This window comes from Phytophthora cinnamomi, assembly GCF_018691715.1.
Source record: "Phytophthora cinnamomi strain GKB4 chromosome Unknown Contig12, whole genome shotgun sequence".
In the NCBI taxonomy this organism is placed as follows: Eukaryota; Oomycota; class Peronosporomycetes; order Peronosporales; family Peronosporaceae; genus Phytophthora; species Phytophthora cinnamomi.
Genome location: NW_027150945.1, coordinates 1 through 21,263, shown reverse-complemented (window position 1 = coordinate 21,263; position 21,263 = coordinate 1). Strand labels below are relative to the sequence as shown.

At 52.5% G+C, this 21,263-nt stretch overlaps 3 protein-coding genes across 3 annotated transcripts; 1 reads left to right on the top strand and 2 right to left on the bottom strand.

The window, feature by feature from the left end:
* Window positions 1-4,556: 4,556 nt before the first annotated feature.
* IUM83_13503 (putative secreted RxLR effector protein) lies at window positions 4,557-5,038 on the top strand (the record flags this gene model as incomplete). The annotated part of the gene is made up of 2 exons (XM_067938182.1): window positions 4,557-4,806; window positions 4,899-5,038. 2 exons carry the CDS (start codon window positions 4,557-4,559, stop codon window positions 5,036-5,038), a joined length of 390 nt encoding a protein of 129 aa, XP_067797864.1.
* Window positions 5,039-10,854: 5,816 nt separating this feature from the next.
* IUM83_13502 (putative polyprotein) lies at window positions 10,855-16,563 on the bottom strand (the record flags this gene model as incomplete). Its single annotated transcript, XM_067938181.1, has 3 exons — window positions 10,855-11,354; window positions 15,675-16,027; window positions 16,118-16,563. The coding sequence occupies 3 exons, from the start codon at window positions 16,561-16,563 to the stop codon at window positions 10,855-10,857; spliced, it is 1,299 nt and encodes a 432-aa protein (XP_067797844.1).
* Window positions 16,564-17,285: 722 nt separating this feature from the next.
* Window positions 17,286-17,485, bottom strand: IUM83_13501 (Integrase, catalytic core protein; the record flags this gene model as incomplete). Its single annotated transcript, XM_067938180.1, has 1 exon — window positions 17,286-17,485. A coding segment is annotated over one exon (200 nt), but the record flags the coding sequence as incomplete, so codon positions are not given.
* Window positions 17,486-21,263: the final 3,778 nt, after the last annotated feature.

The window sequence follows — 21,263 nt, the reverse complement described above, 5'->3', positions numbered from 1 at the left end:
GTGCCTGTTGGCGTGCTGCATCTCTGCGTCGTTGACGCTCGCGCTGGGATCCCGTCATGTTAGCCCTTCTAATTCGAGCTCTCTCTCTGTCGCGTGCTCGAGTGCGTTCTTTTTGAGAAGCCGACATTGCTGCGCGCCGCCTACGCGCTGCCGCCGCCGAGGTAAGGGTGGGTGCTTGCTCCCTTGTTGTGGCAACCGCTGCTGCAACTGTAGGAACAACGGGCGCGGCTACCGGGACCGGAGGCTGTTCTCTGCGGACTGGTGGAGGCACAGCAGACGCGTTTCCGGCCGCAACGTGACTCTCGACTGTCATGACCGCTGTGGCTGCGGCTGTCGCGTCAAGCGCTTGAAATTCCTTGTTCAAGTTGTATCGTTTAGCCCTCCGACGCGCTTGGCGGCGCTTTTTAGCGGCAGGCTCCTCTGGGGCAGCCGGGGTTGCGTTGATATGCTCGTTGTCCCGCATGGCCTGCTCGATCTCCTCGCGCGTCCATTTCCTTTTCGTTCGAGCCATTTTGGCCTGCGTACACGCAACAGAGTCACATGACGCGTTAGACATAAAGTCTAAGAACACCGTCGCCATTTCCTGGGTCCTATACACGCGCCCCGCCGCGGACACAGAAGCGCAAATAGGTGCGTCCACCTAGAGCGCCGGTCCCATACACGACCACTGGCCCGGAGATGAGGCAGGTCACCCGGCTTCGCCGAGATCTGCCCCATTTACCCCGGATTGGTATGAGATTTCCCACGCCGCTGGCGGGCGGACGTGGGCACCTCAGGGTCGCGGCTCCCAAGAGCGGTCGCTGCGGCAAGGGCACGCGCAATCCTACGTCGGCGGCGGGTGCCAGCTGCAGTCTTTCTTATCATCTTAAAGTGGGTATTGCTACCCACTTTAGAGAAGGTAACGGTCAGTATAGTGGAGAGCTGCAGTACCCAAATGCCATTCTCCAAGGTAATTAAACCCGGGATGCAAGCAAGAGAGCAATGTTGCAGATTCGGGACGACCTGCCTGGCATCTGTGCACCAACGGGGGAGTCTCGACTACATGGCCGTGTCGTGGAACCCACTGCAACTCCCCCGTGGCCCCACCGAAGTAGGCACCAGGCCGCCCTTAATCCCACACTATAATACCTCGACTGCCCTGAAGGTACCAGTTATCCCAACAGGCGGAACTCCCGAAACCGACACTTCTATTACAGTTAGGAAACTATGTAGCTAAGCGTACCTGAGTCCCTGTGCGGCGCTCGCGTCCTGTGGGGCTCGCAGCGGCGCCCGCCGTCCGAGCGCTTCCTCGCTCCGCCGCGCGCGGAATTCAAAAAAGGAAATGTGAGCGCTGAGCCAAAATCGGCCAATCAGAGCGCGTTATAAATATAACGCAAAAATAAGCCAGTCGGGAAGATGGTGGGATGCCATAGGGCAGGTTACTAATGCGTTAATGCAGGGCGGTAGGACGATGCTCTACCGTAGGCTAAGGCCCGAAGACAGAGAACGGACGGACTGACGGACAAACACACCGAAGACTCTGTTAGTTGTAGGGGACTAGCCGATCGCCGCCGCTTCGCGGCGGTGTGTGTGTGGTTAGTCATAGGCGGTTACGCTCGCGGTTCCAGCTCGCTCCACTATTTGTCATAGCCCCCTCCGCATCGCTCCGGTGGGTTTACAGTTCGGCGCAACCCGTTACGCTACTTGGCAATCCTTTCGTCTCAACCCGTTACGCTCGCTGTGCCAGCTCGCTCCACTACTGAACATACCGTTGCTCGCAACCCGTTCCGCTCGCTGTGCCAGCTTGCTCCACTACTGAATATACCGTTCGTCCCAACCCGCTCCACTACTGAATATACCGTTCGTCACAACCCGTTACGCTCGCTGTGCCAGCTCGCGCCACTACAACGGATAGCGCTCGGTACTTGTAGGTCCTGCGGCCTTGCAGGTCCGAAGTGCTTGAAGGTCCGGCGTACTTCATCGACAATTTATCGCAACCCGTTACACTCGCTGTGCCAGTTCGCTAGGCCACTACTTACCATACCGTTCATTGCAACCCGTTGCGCTCGCTGTCCCAGCTCGCTCCACTGCTTACCATACTGTTCGTCCCAACCCGTTACGCTCGCTGTGCCAGGTCGGTGCTTGAAGGTCCCGCAGGTCGCGCTTGAAGGACCATTCATCGTAACCCGTTACGCTCGCTGTGCCAGCTCGCTTCACTACTGGATATACCGTTTGTCCCAACCCGTTACGCTCGCTGTTCCAGCTCGCTCTACTACTACGCGATCGCGTTCGGTGCACGAATGTCCAACATGCTTGAAGATCCTGCGTGCTTGAAGGTCCTGTGGAAGGTGCTTGAAGGTCCGGGATCACCCTGTCCAGCGCACGTCTTGTATTTCGCGCGCTGTATCGCGAAATGTGTGTGGCACCCCGAATAGCAATATATTCTAACAGAGAGGATTTCGGCCAATCACAGAGCAGTAATAATATATTATGTATTTAGCTCACGCCCAGAAGGTCGTCGTCTATTAACTTTATCGACTTTAGGGCGCATATACGGGTTGCTATATCGCGCACGCAGCGCACCGTCGTCGCTGTGCGGCGCTCGCGTCCTGTGGGGCTCGCAGCGGCGCCCGCCGTCCGCGCCCTGCGTCGCTCCGCCGCGCCCGAATTCGAATTCAAAAACGGAAATTTTAGCGGGGTGGCAATTTCAGCCTATCACAGCACGAATAAATATAACGCAAGGCTATTTTTGTAATATCGGGCATAGATTAGCCAGTCAAAAGGATGGTGGGATGCCATAGGGTAGGCTACTAATACACTGTCGCCAGGCGGGAAGGGCGCTCCCCCGACGATGCTCTACGGCAGGCTAAGCCCCCAAGATAGAGAACGGACGGACTTACAGACAAACATACAGGATACTCTGTTAGTTGTAGTAGATGTGTTGAGTATACGAAGACCATTTTTATCTATTCCCCAACTGGCTTCAGCAAAGGACAAATCTTAGGATAAAAACAATTCTGACTTGATTTCAGAATATTTTTGTATATTTTTGTATATTGTTGATACTTCACCCTAAAATTAAAAAAATATGAGTTTGCCCTTGTTGTAAGGTTAACAATCTCCACCAAACTGCTTGTAATGCCGTACCCGATGACATTGTGAGTCGCTCTGCAACAACACCTAGGCTTTCTCCGTGTTTTGAGGGCTGATCCATCAGTTGCTACGACGTTCGCGACAATAACTCCGAAGGTGAAGACGCGACGATTTCCTCAAAAAATCTGGATGAGATTACCGTTTCGCTCTGAAGTTTCCATTTAAGTTTTGATAGTATACCCTCTCCCAATTTGTGTACCTTTCTTGAATTTATAAACGGTCAAATTCGATACAGTATTCCCCGGCAAATCTGGAAAGGTCGGACCAATAGAGACTGCGAGGTAGCAAAGCTTGCATAGTTGTGTACAAAGATGCAAATGTACTGAATTACTCGATTAGTGGCTAAGAATGTCTCGTGTCGGAAGTTGGGGAGGAAGGTGTGGTCTGTTAAGGCTTCACGGCTTCTTTAAGGAGTAGTTTTCCTTCGGCAACTTGAAGAGCTAGTCTTCGTTGCGGAGCACCGTGTAGACCGCACCTGCGACGGGTCTGAAGCAGTTCGAACGCCCGTACTGCCCAGACTATCGGCTTGTGTCGCGTGTACACTCTTTTCGATGGCGATCGCATGGTGGCTTTTGATGAATAGAACCTGCCGCTGTGTCCCCAATCTTGCTACTGCAAATATCAAAGGTTCACTATAAACACTTCATTTACCCCTGCAGACTTGCCACTTGCACTTGCATGTCGCTTGCCTCCAGTAGACATTTTCACTCCACTGTTCTCCAAACTCAGTACATAGCCTCCACGAAGCGCAAATCTTGAATGCATGAGCGTACTATCTCTTCGAGGTAGATTAGACGACGCAATTCCAGATTTGCCGGGGAATATTGTACAGTAGTTGCAGTGCACAATTCGATTATGAAGGCCATTGTATATGTTTAAACAAGCACGGAGTAAGTTCTGGTCGCCTGCCTACGCTGCAGGTTAACTAACATCCACGGCACGAGAACACCAGATACTAGCGCTTGTATGCGCTGTAAGAAAATAACAGTGTACATGTAGTTGTTGCTGTCATCACATTTGGGGTGGTCGATTGAGTTTGTTCTTACATGTATTGTCTACGTCAAAACTCCAGGATGCGTGAGAACAAACACGGCAAGCCAGACACCGCCTGTTTGACCAGCTTTTTAGATGGGTTCCGCGCGGTAAGTTTCCCCCATGATTTCTTCATGTGTAACCTGAATCATATGGTAAATTATCTGCGTACAAGAAGCCTACAATCGTTGACGTAGATCATAGAGCTGGCTTCGAGATACAGATCCTACTTTGCTCTTCCCTATAATAGGTACAGTACATGGACACACCTGTAGTACCAGAACCTGTGGCGACAAACTGCGCACTCTCAACGGACCGCTCCTCAGTTCAGAATTTGTTGTGCAGCGCTCAAGTCTCAGCAGGAGTATTCACTCACGAGTGGAAGCTTAATCATGCGCGTGTTGCTGTGGGTGCTGCTCGTGGCTTTGGTCACCTTGCTATCCTCGACTGATGCTTTGAGCACGAACAACTCGGACAAGAAACAGGTGGTGCAGCCTAACAGCGAGGAGGTGGCGACACGTATGCTCGCTGCTAACTACGAGAACAACAACGACAAGCGGATGCTGAGAGGTGAAAGCAAGATGACCTACGCCACGAACGCGGAAAACGACGAAGAGCGCGCGGTCTTCATCAAATTCCAAGGTTCCGTCCAGAGACTGAGGGAGAAACTCCGTGACATTAACCCGTTTTCGACGAAAACATTGAAAAGCGATTTCAAAAGTTGGCCGACAAAGGGAGAACCCCCGACTACTACTTCAAAAAGTATCAAATTGGTACGTTTAATTCACGCCACTGGAACCGGAGATTCTACAAGAAGTACGAGGAGTGGTACAAGCGAACGCACCCGGACTGGGTTTCGGAGATAACGAAATGAGGCACCTGCGAGTTGTATAGGTTCGTTCATTCATGAATCAATGCTAGGTATCTTGGTTAGTGGAAAAAGGACCATAATTACTACGACAAACCAACATTTTTGCCTACTTGTCGAGTTTTGTACAGTGTATACTGATCGTGCTGTTCTGAAGTTGCTATCGTTGCATTTTCATCGATTTATTAGTCCCCTTTGAGCAAACTTTATCGTGGTTTACTTGAATTTATATGTTCTTACGACTCAGGAGAAAGACCGAAGACTATCTATCACGTCTTGTTGCCTTCAGATATACACGTCAGCTCAAGATGAAACTTGTTTGAAATTCTATAGGAAATGGTGAAGGGTACATCTCAAATTATGGCCTGGACCAAGTAGCAGTGAAGACTTAGTGGCATACTTATTGTGCCTTTCAGTCAGATTGTCCAAATCGGACTCTTATACTCCGAGTAGCAAACCAACAGGCCATAAGGATAGGTAAACTGACTCGTATTGAGAGAAGTCTACAGGCGATTAAGGCAACATGGGATTAACTGGACCAATGAAAAAGTTCTGATGCGGTGATAGTCTTTCGGAATAAGCCGACAGCCTCTGTTTGCGGAGATTTTCCTGGCTATTCGGAGAATACTGTCTTTAAGATGACCTGCTCTGACGATCTGCGATAGAGGGCGGTTGTCTACATACATGGTAAGGATGCTGAAATGTCGGGGACAATATTTGAAAGTCGTGAATGCAGCGTCCGGCGCTGGATTACTAAGTTCGAGAAGACTGGGTGCCGCTGTAAGAAACCAAATCGACGGGAACGCAGCAGCAAGTTGCCACGTGGCATTAACCCATTCGGGCGACAGTCCCTCTAAGTGCATCCCCCTCAATTGACATTCGTCGCGTGTGCGTGCGCATTGCCCAGGATACCGTCAATGTAACGGGGTTACACGTACAAGTGGCTGCAAGCCACTTGTGAATTTAACAGATAGGTTATCTGTTAAACGTTTTGGATACTTCCTCACATTGGTGTAAGACACACCGATGGATACATTGAAGTGGACCACCACAGTGAGTGGTCCACACATACCCAAAAGATCCTATTGGTAGAAAGCAGCATCTTTCTACCAATCAGAGACATGCATATTAGCGGGGCTCTGACAGCCAGCCGCTGCCAACCCTTTCATAGATGATAAACAGGTTTTAGCAGATTTTAGAGGAAGATCAATTTACAAGCAATACAGTTCTCATTTTACCTAATCTAAGTCACTTGGAATCCTTTCTTACTTAACTTATATTTGTGTATTCAAATATAATTAACCTAAGTAATTACTAAGTACTTACGCTTCCTCATACACGTTGCGCAACGTGTAAGCTAAAGTGGTGAGTCAAGTTAGACCCACTACACCTGGTAGCACTTAGTAGTCCGTCCAACGACCGACTGCTTGACGTTCGTACGCGGTGTACGAACGCGGAGCCGAGAACCACATGAGCACGGAGGTGCCCATGGAGAGCTCCAACACGCCTGCAACGCATGTTGCACGCGCTGACTGCCCCCACCTGTCTGACCCAGAGTGGGAGGCCCTCCAACGACTGTCAACAGTCATTGGAGAAGCGGCGATAGCTACAATGTTGCGTACGCTATCGCCGACGGAGCAACATGGTGTTGCTCTGGGATTCATCATGAAGGAGCAGCGTGATGCCGCCTCCTCAGCGACGGCGTCGTCAGGGACGACACCGCGTGCTCAACCATTAAAGTTGAGCGTAAGCAATTACGTGGGAAGAGAGGGCGAGCCTCTCCTCCGATGGCTTGTCGAGCTGGACACAGCCATAGCGGCTCGACGCATCGTCGACCCGCTGTCGAAGGTCGCGTTCGCCATGTCCTGCCTTGGCGGACGCGCAAGGAGTTGGGCGTATGGACGCCGACTCTCCGATCCTACGTGCTTCAGCACGTACGAAGTATTCAAAGAGGAGCTCAAACAAGCGTTTGAGCCCCCGCAAAACGAGTTCCGGTCGAGGGCGGAGTTCCTCGACCTTCAGCAGGGTAAGCATGACGTCCATGCTTACGCGCAGCGCGCACGATATTTGGTATCAAATATCGTGACTAACCCGATTGACGAGGCGACCAAGGTCGTCACGTTCATGAAGGGGCTTAGAGATGGGCCTGTGAAGACCTATCTCTTCCGAGAGTACCCGAGTACTCTCGAAGCTGCAATCACTCTTGCCATGCAAGAAAAGTTTAGCCTGCGGCAGGCTAAACTCCATGTAAACCTACCGAGGCCGCAACCGCGCCCGGTAGCGAGGACGGGAGGTCCGGAGCCAATGGACCTCTCGAGCGCAACAACTGCTGGTTACCAGCAGCAGGGAGGTAACGTGCGATGCTTCCGCTGCGGAAGGATCGGTCACTTTGCACGGGAGTGTACAGCTCCCATGCCCCCTGGAGGTGGCCGTCGTGGCGATGCTAAGCATCGCCGCGGACCAACAAAAAACGCGAACATCCAGTAGGCGCGGGGCGCCCTACTGGTAATGCAGTCGCGCGTGCCGACATCGGGCACGCGACACTGAGGACTGCAGCCCCCAGTGAGACCAGCTCTCACTGCAAGAAACAAGATGACAGGCCAAACCTAGTCATCTTGAAGGTTTACTCGAAGAGAGCGAGTGACTCTCTTCGAGCTTTGGTGGATTCAGGCGCGTCGAACAACTTTGTTCGACTACGAAGCCTGCCGAAACTTGACTTCGAGGAGATAAAGGTACCTCGAAGTCTTCTGGAAGTTCGATTGGCAACAGGTGCCATCGTGAAGACCGAGAAGCGCGTCGTGAACGTGCGCTTTTCGTACAAACAACGGGTGTTTGTCGAACACTTTATCGTCCTGGACCTGGACGATAAGTTCGACGTTGTTATGGGCATGCCGTGGCTTGCACAGCAAGATCCGGTAATTGACTGGAAGAAGTGCACGCTCGTGCGCTTCGGTCGCGACTGCGGAACAGAGAACGATGGCCCTATTACCGCAGCGCACGCACCAGCAGGTGCGCGCGACTCGCCAATCGAGACAGCGCTTAATGCCGCTCTCCCGGAGTTCCCAAGGGGTGCGCGAGGACGCGCACAAGTGGGATTCACGTCGGCGGTGCTGCTGACGTCGGGAGATGAGGATATGTCGGTTCCGGGAACCAACACTCGCGTTCAAGTACCATGGGACAGTCCCTGACCCGAAGAGGTCGGGTCGGGTCGACAACGACGCGTCGACTCCGGGAGTCGCCGCACCCTCGGTGATATGGGGCTCCGCCAATAACTGGCGTCGAGGTGACAAAGGCGTGTTAACGCCGGGAGTTGACGAAGCGTTATGCGATCAAGCCGGGCTTGATATCGCGCGCCCTCAGACAGGGTCTGCCGGCGAAGGAACGCATTACCGTGCGGCCGGACTGCACGAAGGAACATGCGGTCAGGCCGGGCTTGATACCGCGCGCCCGCGGACAGGGTCCGCCGGCGAACAACTGTCCATGACCGGGCCTGGACCAAAAGAATCACCGTGCGGAGCCGGGCTCCGCACAACAAGAAGACGACGCATGCGGAGAACGCTTCGAGGAACAAGGTTGGGTCTCACTAAAGTCGAGTCCCTATTACGAATTATTGAGGGAGTACAAAGACGTACTCCCGGAAGAGATTCCTGCGGAGCTTCCGCAGGACAAGGGCATACAGCACGAAATTGATCTCGTGCCGGGCACAAAGTACTGTGTCACGCGGCAGTGGCCACTGCCGCGAGAGCAAGTAAAAGCAATCGACGATTTCTTTGAAAGTTGTCGCAAAGCAGGACAATTGCGGGAATCGAAGTCCCCGCACAGTGCTCCGACGTTCTGTGTCAAAACGCCACAGGGCGGATGGCGCATCGTTCATGCGTATAACAAGCGGAACGATGCGATGGTTCCGGCGCAAACGCCGATACCGCGAAAAGATGTTATCATCGATTCGATGGCCGGGAGCACCGTTTACAGTGCTCTCGACTTGCGAGATGGATTGTATCAAATCCTAATGCGTGAGAGCGATATCCCTCTCACGGCAGTGAGCACGCCAAGCGTCATGCTCTGGGAGTGGCTAGTAATACCGCAGGGCTTAAGAACGCCCCTGCGACCTTCAACAGGTGCGTGACACACTTGTTGCGCTCGGTGCGCGACTTCGCGCCGAGCTACTTCGACGATGTGTTCATCCACAGCTGGGCTGTGGACGGGAAGACCGACGTAGAGATGCACCGGGTGCATCTCCGGAAGCTACTTGAGCTTATGCGAAAGCATAAGCTCTACGCGAACCTGAAGAAGTGTATCTTCGGGGCGAGCGAGATACCCGTCCTCGGGTGTCTCGTAGGAAAGAATGGTGTTCGTCCTGACCCGGAAAAGGTCAGAGTGATCAATGAATGGCCAACGCCTTCAAGTGTCAAGGAACTGAGGCAGTTTATTGGCCACGTACTTGTGCAAGTACGTGGAGGATTACGCGGGCAAGATCCGCCCGCTCTCACAACTTCTTAAGAAGGAAGCTGTGTGGAATTGGACAGCCGATTGCCAAAAGGCATTCGATGCAGTCAAGCGGGGCTTGACTGAGGAGCCGCTCTTGGCAGTGGCTGACCAATATCTCCGATTTCACGTAGTGTGCGACGCATCCGACTTCGCGATTGGATGTGCGTTGATGCAGCACGATCGCGAGGGACGTGATCGTGTCGTATTACCAGTCGCGTCAGTTGAAGGCAGCCGAGCGTAATTATCCGGTACATGAAGTATGCACGCGCAAAGTTCCGAGTGTATCCGCTTGGAAGTAGACCATTCGTGGTCTACACCGACCATGCATCACTGCACACCCAGTGAACCATCGGGGAGGTTGGTCGTCGAGTTGAAGAGGTCGAGCCGGATCCCGGCAGGATCATGAATTCAGGCCTCAGCATCAGGTCGTCTCCTGCATGGTGGTAAGCCACTTCCCAGCCGAGTGTCACCTTCACGGTTGCCTAAGTCTGCGTCGGCACCTTGAATTCTCCAATTCCTTGTACATCAATCTGCATATCGTGGCTCGCGACTCGCTGCTTCAATCGCAGCTTCCGCGGAAATGCTTCCGTGATGACGGTCGCATTCGCCCTGGTGTCCAGTAGAATCTTCGTCCGTTGGTCTTTCACCGCTCCCATCACGAGCGCTCTCATCCAAACTCGGCGATCGAACTTCCGGGCTGACCACCATGCGAGTTTCTCGCCTGGGAGCAACTTCATCATCTTCGTGGTCGTCGCCTCCTATCTCGTCCGCCGAGTTACCACATAACTGTTTACCATCGCTCGGCATTCTTCGTCCGTTCCACCGCTTTCACTATCATTACCGTCGCTTTCACTTGACCATCCTCGCTCAGTTCCTCGGACCGTCTAGCTTCGCCAACGTAAGCGACAACGAAGTTCGCTTCTACAGCCGGCTCGATTGACTGTGGCAGCCCGGTAGTGTCCAGCCCAGTCGGTGTTGGTGGGCCGCCTAGTTTAAATCACTCGGCGTGTAGAGGTCCTGCATGTCATCCGGCACCTTGGAATTGTCGACGTTGGTCTTGGAAAATGAGGCTAGTACTCGTAGCGTTGGAATAGCTCGCACTCTCCTGCATCGTGGACTTGCTTGCAAGACTTGCATCGCCGACGGCAAAATTAGAGACTCCGCCGCAGGCTGCACCGGGGGCATACGGTGGACGTTAGCGAGAATCTCTTCGGCGCCCAGTGTAGTCTCGGCGTTCGCAGTTCGTTTAGTCCCCCCAGATGAAACTCGTCGGGTCTCGCTCCTGGGTGTCCCTCCTGAACTCCGACGGTCGCCCGACCTACTACTGCGGTAGCTCACGAACCTAGCGTCTGAGTAGCTGTGGTAACTCTCTTCACTGCGATCGCTCTCGGACTCATATCGAGTTGCATGCCGCCGTTTCGCCACTTCATACGGGTTATCATCCAGTACTGCGGCAAGTCGGTGGCCCCGACCTTCATCTCGGCGGTCGTCACGCCATGGCGTGATTCATTTCGCCGAGTCGGCTCCAGCCGTTTCCCATCTCGACTCCGCGCTCCAACCAGCAGGCCCCGCTGCTTCTTTCGCCTCTCTCCCAGGATCTTCTGGTTGATAATCTTCTCCACCTTCTTGATGTCTTCGAGTTGTTGCGGATAGAGCAGGTCCATGAAAACGTCGTCCCCACAGTTCAACAAGAAATGTTCGACGTGATCAGCGGCGGCAGGTCCTTTAGACTCATAATGGATCTTGGCTGACTTCGCGTATCCATTCAAGCGGATCATGAAATCGCACACAGATTCGTTCTCCTTGCGCCGAGCTGAGTAATAGCGCGTACGTGCTGACCGGTCGAACGGCGAACAGTAATACTCCAGGAACGCCTCGCGGAGAAGTCGCCACTTCTGCTGAGTCTTCTTCGGCAGCTGGCGGTTCCATCCTTTCGCCGCTCACCCTAACCTCAGCGAGAATGGCCCGCACCAGGCAGCTTGTGCCATGTGTGAACCGCTTCAGCCAGTGGAATGAATCTTCAGTGCGATAACGCCTCCCTTCGAACTCGGCAATCTTGTCCAGCGACGCATGGGTACGCACTTCCAGGTATTGTGTCCTGTGGCTGTCGGTGTCGTCGAAACTCAGCCGCTTGATTACTGCCTTCGCAGAATCTTCCGCGAGTCGTGGAAGTCTCTTTCTTCATCTTCGTCGTCTCTGTCGATTTCTGCTTCGTCCGCCGTGTCGTAAAACCCAGTGTATCCGACCTCCACTCGACCTCTCCCTCACAGGAGTCTTCGTGTGGGAGTCTTCAAAGTATGGAGTCCCTTCAGTCGCGCGGAACACCTCACGCCGGCCCTTCTTTCGCCGGTGTCTTCGACAAAGGAATTATGCTGGGGTCTTCGCCGAGTTGCTGGGATTCGGTGGTTCGTTTTGCGATCGATTGCCGAGGTTCCGCCGGGTGCTCGAGCCCGCAACCCCAGCGAGGTCCGTCCTGGGGTCCATCCGTCCAGCATCAAGCTACTGGGTCGACTCGTGCACCGATACCCCATCGCCTTCAGGAGCAGCATGGTGTCCTCCGCCAACCGGTTGACATCAGTACTGTTCACTGGCTGGGCCAACTCCGGTCCCAGCACGGGCCACTTCTCTTAAGCCATCGCCACCGGTCCAAACATCACCATCCAATCACTCTGTGTCTTCATCTCCTCGCCGAGTTGATCCAACACCTTGTTCACACTCGGCGTATCTGCATCCCTCGTCGCTCGCGGTATTAAGGGCGGACAGACCCCTGGAGCAACGTCATCATCGTCATCGTCCGCATCGTCGCCGAGTTCAGCAGTCTAGTTCCGCTGAACTGGGCGCGGATTTCCCATGCGCCTATCTTGCAGCAACAACTCCTCGATTTCGTCGAGAAGTTCCGCCGTCGACTTCACCGCGTCATACTCGGCCTTCATCTCCAATTCTTCCTCATCATCACGCCCATGGTCTCGGGCCTCCTCATCGTCGAATGAGACGGAGCGCGTCACTTCCGCCGTCGCGTCCATAATCATCGCCGCCGTCGGGTCAGCCCGTCAACATCCTTGGCAGTTACCGAGATACACGCAGCAGGATTCTTCCAAAAATCCGATGTCGCTCGACATTGGTGAACTGTGTGGCCAGGTTTGCCACAGTTGTAGCAAGGCGAAGATGGACTGGTACTGACATGATGAATGAGAATGTTGTATTCATCCGGTTTATGAATCGTTTGTTTTCCAGAAACTGTGGGCAGCCCGATGATCGGAAGAATATCTCCCATGTCCCTGTTTGGAGCCTTTGTCGACCATACGATGGTTCTTGGTAGGTTTGGAACTCTCCATTAAATTTTGAACGTAAGAAAACATCCATCTCTGCCTCGTCAACGAACCTAGAAGTATTCAGCAGTCGGATTCTGTACCTGTCTCTTGCCTTTCATTTGTTATTCCATCTCGTCCAACTTAGCGGCTTCATACTCGTGCCGCTTGTTCACTAGTAGTCCCTCCCTCGCTATCATCTTCTGGGTGAAGATTTACGAGCACGAATCGACGATTGCGAAAAGGAAGCGATTTTAAACTTTTGACCATTTTGTTGCTACTTTTCTGGTCCAGTAAATCAAATGGACCGAGTGCTGCTGCACATTATAGGACGCTTGTTTTGTTTTTCCAAGCACTTGAGTTAGTTGATCCATATCAAAACCCTTATCCTTTGCTCCTAGAACAATCGTGTATCTTAGCCGATATCTGGTTTGGAAGTCAGGATAGACTAGAAATTGCCCTGGTAATCGAATGATGCGTTCCCCTTCCACTTGTGCTTGAATGGTATTCTGGATGACACGAAGCACTTCGTTGTTGCATGTTCTTTTGAGGAATTGTGGTAGCTGTTGGGCAAGGATCGTTCCCTCAAGAAGACCATGAAAAAGCGTTTTTCTGGTTCGGTTGGTTCTCCCAACGCCGTAGGGAAATCAAAGGGCGTTTCAAACATTTGTCGTAGCTCCGTGATCTCCTTGGCTGAGTATAGGTCCATCTTGAAAGGAATCATCCCTGCATGTGGTACCTCCATTTGGTTCACCATCGTCTATGTTGGTTCAACTGAGCAGTGGGTTTCTTGACCATGGGTTACTATTGCTGGTTTGCTGAATTTTTGATTCATTTTCTCTGAGGCTGATCACGTCGATCAACAGTCTGGTGCGGTCAAAAACCGTTGCCTTGAGGCCCTTCATTCTGCGAATCCATTGCTGGTCTGTCTTCGCAAGTTGTAGCACCTCCAGCTGATAAAGGCAATGCAGGCCTTTTTAATTCGCCCGCCTGGAGAAGCGGGTAGTGTTCTTTTTCTGGCGGTAGATCTTGCTGCTCGTGTTGCCGAAATAATGAAGTATAGAGTTGTTGTAGAATCTATGTTTCGTCTTGTTTTTCTTTGTCAGGTAGGCTGTTGTTTTCTTGGTTCGCGATGCGTAGTTTTTTGTCCAGCTCATACATTGTCGGCGCTGGCTTTTGGTCGATCTGATCCTGCTGTTCAGCTTGACTTTGGTTCGTTTCTTCGACAGATTCGCACGCTTGGAGAGCATCCTGCATTTGTCGCTGGTAGGCTTGGTCTGAGTCTTGAGGATCCCCCTACGTGGACATTAGGTTGTCCTGCTTTATCGATAGCTCCTTGAGTGTTGGTTGCTGCACGTCCTGGTTAGGTTGTTCTTGAGTGCGTTTAGCATGGCCATATCCTCCTCCACTATCCCCGGGGTCCGGTGGGCCTCCCTTAGCCTCCATGTTCGAGCTCCAAGAGGATTCCAGTGCTCTTAATAGAGGGTCGTATAGTAACGTCCAGTGTAAAAGGCAGAAATATCTGGGTTGTTAGGTTTTCTGTGGTGTACTCCCAAGCACTACTGGTTGTTTCTCGTGCGGTTGCTCTGCTTGAAACGTCGCAAGAACGGAAGTGTTACCACATGGTTCGACGACGTACATGATGGAGAATTTGTATCTATTCATCGCTAGGCGTGGTTGCACAGACGCACCCAAGGGAGGTCATAATTCGTTAGGACACCGCTTTGTTGTATTGTACTAGCCGAATGTCGCCGGTTCTTCGCCAATGCAATTGCTCCTTGATTATCTTCCCACATCTGCGTTACATCCACTTGATCCTTCCCCGTGTACTTCAGCATTGCACGCGTCCAACCGCATCTCAGCTCGCTCCTTGATCGTTCCAGGTGATTGTGTCTTTGTCAGCTTCGATCCTGGCACGCATGGGTTGTTCGCAGACTTGGCGTTCTGCTGACCGAAGCGTTCCACAACGTCGTCAATGTACCTCGTTTGCTTGATCATGAGCGTTCCAGCAGTCTTGTCGTGATCAATCTCCAACCCAAGATGAACTTCGCCGTACCCACTTAAATGAGTTCTTCAGCGCATCCTTCACTTCACGGATCTCAGTACTCGTCTTCGCAGCGATTATCATGTCGTCAACGTACAAACACACAGAGATGTAACAGTACTTGGAACGCATGACGTAGACACACTGATCCGCGCAACAGCTCTTGAAACCGTTCTTCAAGAACACACGATGAATGGTCATATTCCACGCGCTTGCCGCTTGCTTCAAACCGTATATTGCTTTGTTCAGCACGCATACGTTGTCATCACCGTTGCAAATTTCAAGTGGTGCCTCCATGTACACACGGTCCGTCAGGTCACTGTTCAGGAACGCTGTATCCGCGTCCAACTGTTCCATCACGTAGCCATCTGCCACGCATACAGCCAAAACGACTCTGATCGAGGTCATATTCGCGACCGGGGAGTACGTCTCGAAGAAGTCAACACCGTACTGCTGCTTGAACCCCTTCGCGACCAACCGTGCCTTGTACCGAATCCCCGACCGTTCTCGTCACGCTTCTTTGCGAATACCCATCGACTACTGATGGTACGTTTATCCGTTCCACGTTGCACTAGCGTCCAGCAGCTTCAACACTATCAAATTGCCTATGCGTACGTTTCTGGCAGATCCGTTGCTTCCGTAATGCTTCCCGCGTACGTCATGACTGCTTCCGCTATGAGACCGTTCCCCAAGAGAAACACCGATTCCTGCGACCTCCTCGACCGCACCGGCTCGGGGTGAAATACCAAGCGATCGTCCTGGAACGCTTGTGGTGGAGGATGGTACGCAGTCAACTCCAAACCTGTAGCCGGGCGTTCTGGCGGTGACAACCGCAATACCACCTGCTCCGACTCAGTCTCGTTCATCTCGACGTCTTGGGCGGGCTCTTCAACTGCTTCCATCGGTTCATCTTCGACGGGTTGGCGATCCGTCTCCACTTGAACGGTTGGTGCATCACCGTCCTTGGTTACATGGATGACCATACCATGCTGTGGCGAGTGCGTAGCATATATTCCGCCCACCTCGCGCTCGTCCAGCTTCGCCGATCGTGATACCTTGTCCTTGGAGGCATCCATGTCATACACACGATATCCCTTAGCGTTCTCCACATACCCGAGGAACACACACCTGAAGCTCTTGGGCTCGAGCTTCGTCCTCTTAGCGTCGTCAATGTGAGAGTACCTTGGTGACCCGAACGCACGCAAGTGTTCTAATTGTGGCTTCACCTTGAAGCCACCCTCTTACGGCGTCACATCCGAGCGTTCCGTGTTGGCGGAACGGTTAATCAGGTACACCACCGTGCTTACAGCTTCTGCGCACCATTCTGTCGACACGAACACGTCGTGCAGCATGCTGCGTGCCTTCTCCATGACCGCCCGGTTCATGCGTTCCGCAACACCGTTCTGTTGCGGGCTATAGGGCACCGTTCGCTGGTGCATGATACCGTTCCGACGACACAACTCCGTGATCGTCTTGTTCACGAACTCCGTTCCACTGTCCGAGCGCAGGCTCTTCAAGCGTGCTCCCCACTGGTTCTCGTAGAACGCCTTGAACTCAATCAGCTTACTGGCCACCTCGCGCTTTTTCTTCATGAAGTACGTTACGACATACCTCGAGTAGTCATCCACGAACGTCAACACATACTTCGCACCTTCCTTGGAGACCGTTCTCATCGGCCCCACCACATCCATGTGGACTAGCTCCAACACACGCGATGTGTTCGTCTTCGACCGTGACGGGAACGATTTTACAGTCTGCTTCCCCTTCATGCATCCACCGCACCAAGTCTTGACACCACGTCCCACGGTTGGCAAACCGTTCGTAGCACCCTGAGTCTCAGCCATATCGTTCTCACCGGTGGGCACAATGGCCTAAACCACTGCGTAGCACAGCCGGATGAATTGTCTCCAATCTGCTCCATAACGAGTTTTGTGCTGACGAGATGCACGTGAACGGGAACTCTCCGAACCACTACAGGTGGTAAGGTACATCTGGGTTCTCACTTTCTAAATCTCCACACTCGCACCGCCAGCCAACGCTCTACCAAAAGCCATGTGCTTCACGATATACATTGCGGTTACCGTCTCTACGACCATCCCTGTCAACGCACAGGAGTGTCCCAAGCGAGCGTGCCAAAGCTCCCACTGACTGTCAGTTCCGGCGTGCTCCACGAACCGTGCCGATTCTTGCTCGCAGTCGAGCACGTACGTCTTACCCACCTTGTTGCCCAACGCGACTGCGCTGGTCTTTCCCCAGATAACACGCGAGGAACGCTGATATTCCACGCTCAGACCACGTTCCGCAAGCTTTCCCACCGACCGCAACCGTCTGTCGATTCCCGGTATGTACAACACGTCCATCATCTTGATGCATCTACAGTCCATCCCGGTCAGCTTTACCGTTCCTCTTCCGACTACCCGCAGTTCTTTCCGTCTGCGATCGTCACTTCGATGCCCGTGTCCGTTTCTTCAAAGTCGAACCGGTCTTCACGGTGCAGGGCCATGTGTGATGACGCCCCGCTTTCGATCAACCACCCGGTGAAGCGTTCTTCACCCACGGCGAACTCTTCGTCGTTCTCACCCTCGCCGTTCTTGTCCGGACAGTCACGCTTCTCTGGTGTAGGAATCGCCAAGTATCGTGGGAGCACCCAAGACCGAAGTGGTACAGCGTATCAGCGTCGTCTAAAAGCGGAATTTACGGTACTACTCGGCTGGATGGTACCCGGTACCACCCAGACGAGTTTATCGGACTAATATCTGCCAGGGGACCCGCCAACTCAGCTACGATGTCGGGAGAGCACCAAGAACCAAGGGCTAACTAGCGGCGATCAGAAGACGTGCACGTAGTCCACAGCCGAGTCCAGAAGGGAGCTCAGCCGAGACCAAGACAGATTTCAGTCGCCGGACTCAGCTAACGGAACTATGTACCGTCCGGATAAGACAGGGTTAGCCAAGGGTACAATGTACCGTCCGGATACGAGTTCCACCGAGTCCAAGGATCGCTCCGCCGGGTCCAGGGTCGCTCCGCCGAGTCCGTCGAGTTATCCGGACAGCTTATCCGGCGCAGCCAAGATCGAAGCGTCGCTGAGAGGGTGAAGGGTCGCCCGAGATCCAAAAGCACTCTATTTCACTTGATATTTGTATAGGACCTTAGGAATAGTGGTGACGCCCTGAAGGGGTGCCCGGAAGACTTAAGAACAAACAGAGCAGAATTTTCTAGGCCCACAACACGTGTACACTTTCCGGTAAGTCCCTGCACGGGGTCGGATTATGCCTGCCGTCGGTACCCGAGAGGCACAGCTTGTTGGGTGCGCGACTGGCAGTGCCAAGAGATTAGGTCGGCCCGGGATGGGCGTGGGTGCTCGCCAAGTGCGAAGGAAAAGTATCGCTAACTCAGCGGTCCGGTACGCCGGACAGCCCGGGTGCCGTTACGCTTCAAGTCGGGTTGCTTCTGCCCCGGCAGCCTGTAAAGCGCTCGCGCGCCGCTGTCCATCCTTTGGTGGAGGGCACAGGAGTTTTGAGCGGAGTCCGCTAGCTCGGCGGATCACCGGAAGAGTGGACCTCGGTTGGCAGGTGTCGACGAAGGGCGAGACACCCACTGCCCCGGTTGGTCCGAACCGCGAGGAGACCACCACTGCGCAGGCCAACAAACGCCGACCTAACTCGGCGACTGCTGTGGTTTGTGCTCAGGAATCCACATCTGACGGTAGTTGTGTGTTCTGCAACACCCAAACTGGTGCCCGGGAACAGGGGGGTGCTCGCGTTTCCTAGGTACCAGCTAACCAAGGTTTTATAAGAGCAAGGAGTGAGAAGATAGCCAAGGGAATAAGGGAATTGTAACGCCGAGCCTGGCGACGGCCAGAGCTAACTCGGCGGAGCTAACCAACTCGACGGACAAAGAACAGGTCGACGGTCACTAGTTTTGAGGAACTGATTGGAATGTGGAAGAAACCTAGTACGCAAGCCGCCGCAAGTTCAACGAAGATCGAAACTGATCAGCAAATCCAGCACCAGTGGAAGACACATTTGATTTGGTCAACGAAACAGATTCTGAACACCAGCCTCCCAGTGATCAGAGTGATCGGGAGATGGAAAAGGACTCAGGAAACCCCAAACCCATCCTCCGTCCATCACAACTAGCAAGACAGCGCCGCCTAATACTGCAAGCTATTAGAAAGAAAAACCCCAAACCCAACTGGGATGCAATGCAACCACTATAGACTCTGGACACTGACTCTCTCAAAATGAAGGAAAACACTGGGGCAGCGCTCATGGAATTCTGCGGCCTAGTGGAAACTAGTACCCCGAAAACTGGTAACTGTCAATATCATGCGCTTGCAATGGCTTTGCTAGACAATGTGTTTTTTTAAGAGGACAGTGCATCTGCAATCGAAAATTTAACGGCCAAATTAAAAAAGGTCTTAAGATGGCAATGGAACACGAGTTGGCTGAGGAATACAAGCACGAGGAACGCCTAATTAGATTGCTCTCCTGTATGGACGATACATCCAATCTCACAGAAGCAGAATCTAGGCAATTATTGTTTGAATATATGGAAGATCTAGGGTCATCAATCTCTAAGCGAACTTCGTTTCTCGGTGGTGGCCTATGGATGACAGATTTCACGCTTCGTTTAGCATTAAAATCGATGCAGCGACCGATTTTCGTCGTAGTGGCAAGAAATGATCTCGATAGTGCCTCGTATCTGGTATTTGAGCCCCAGAAAGTAACAACAAAGAAATTCACAATAGAATCGGCAGGAGAGTTTACTCTAGAAGATGATAAGTCAAAACTGTGGATGAAGCGCTTCCAGAGGGAATGCAAAGTGTTCGACAACAATGAACACCTACCGATCGTTCTTATGTACGGACAAGAACACTTCTCTCGACTCCGATTCGAGAACCCAAGCACCTTTTCCTCGAGTAGTCAAGTCAAAACTGAAACGAAGGGATCCGAAATGAAGGAAAGTACCACCGCTAGTCGGAAGCAGAAAGACAACGCCACAGATAGGGGAAATCAACCGCGTAATGCGAAGCAAGAGAATACTACCACCACTTCCAAACCTACAGTTGAATCTAAATTACGGGAAGCTATCCAACAAAGTGGACTAACCACACAGGATAAACAGCAGTTGATGGACATACGATATTATGGAGCGGAGCGCCAAGAGGAACTTTCCACAGTGGGCGCGCTTGGCCTAGCACCAGTTGTCCAAAAACTGTTGTTCGACTTGGACTGGGACGACCCGGTACAGGTTTAGACTCTGAAAACAATGACAGGAGCAGAAATGGCTACCTTGTGGAACTGGCAGCAACTACTGTTCGATAGCGGTCTAGTAAACGCGACCACACCAGAGGATAGTGCTGTTGAGATGGAGAGCTCTCTCGACTCAGTTTGGTCTCCACCCCAGCACGGCAAAAAGGCGGATCATCCACCTAACCCACCGGAGCCGCAACACAGTAGCATCCCAGCCAAAAGTAAAGGGCGATTTGCTCCTAGTCGAGCGACAACAGCAGCAAGCAAAAGAGGATAATCTAGTCAAAGAGAACAATGGAACGAAATGGAGAACACATGGAGCCAAATTAGTAGCCTAGTATTCCCGAAGCTTCCTGCACAGAGCAAAACGTGGAAAAACGCAGTCAAAGCGCATCCCGTTGAATTGCTTTTAGGTCTACAAAGGATCGAGTCACCCGAATTTGTGGTTAGATCGATTAATGCAAGTATCTTGCAGGAGTGGACCCGAAAGTTTCGAATTGAATGCTTGATCCAAGGATTAGCAGAACTGCAAGTAAAACAAAACAGTGAACTAGCTGAGGAAGAGCTAGCAAATGAAATCGAGGTACTTCAGACTGCGAAAGACGCCATGGATGATGATGACTACATACATAGCAGAGACTACTGGATCAAGCTCCGAAAATATAACCCTGGAGGAGTCGAGTTGTTAACGCTGTGCAAAGAGGGCCAAGCAGCACATCTTGTTCGTCCTACTATAGCGGTATTTGCGTATGGACCAGAAATAGCAACAATAGCTAGACGACCATTCACAGAAGAAGCACGAGTTGTCCCACCACTTCTGACAAATATTTTCTTAGCCCTAAAACATGATGGCGAATTCAAAAAGGGCGTTCTATAATCACGATCCGGATGGTGACCTAGCGGCAATGGAGACACCTCGCCATTAGATGCCTGAAGCACGAAGAAGTTTCAGGGCCATGGCAGATTAGTGATACCCTCGTGAGATTGGGTTTTGACTCATGGAGGAGCCACCGGACCGAGGTCTAACGGCGTCGAGAGTTTGAGAAGACGACCGAGGTCTCCTATTGGCTACTCGCATTTACCGCGCCAGAGTGACAGAAAGCTAAGTTAGTGATCAGGAGGCTCTCGGCGGGTCC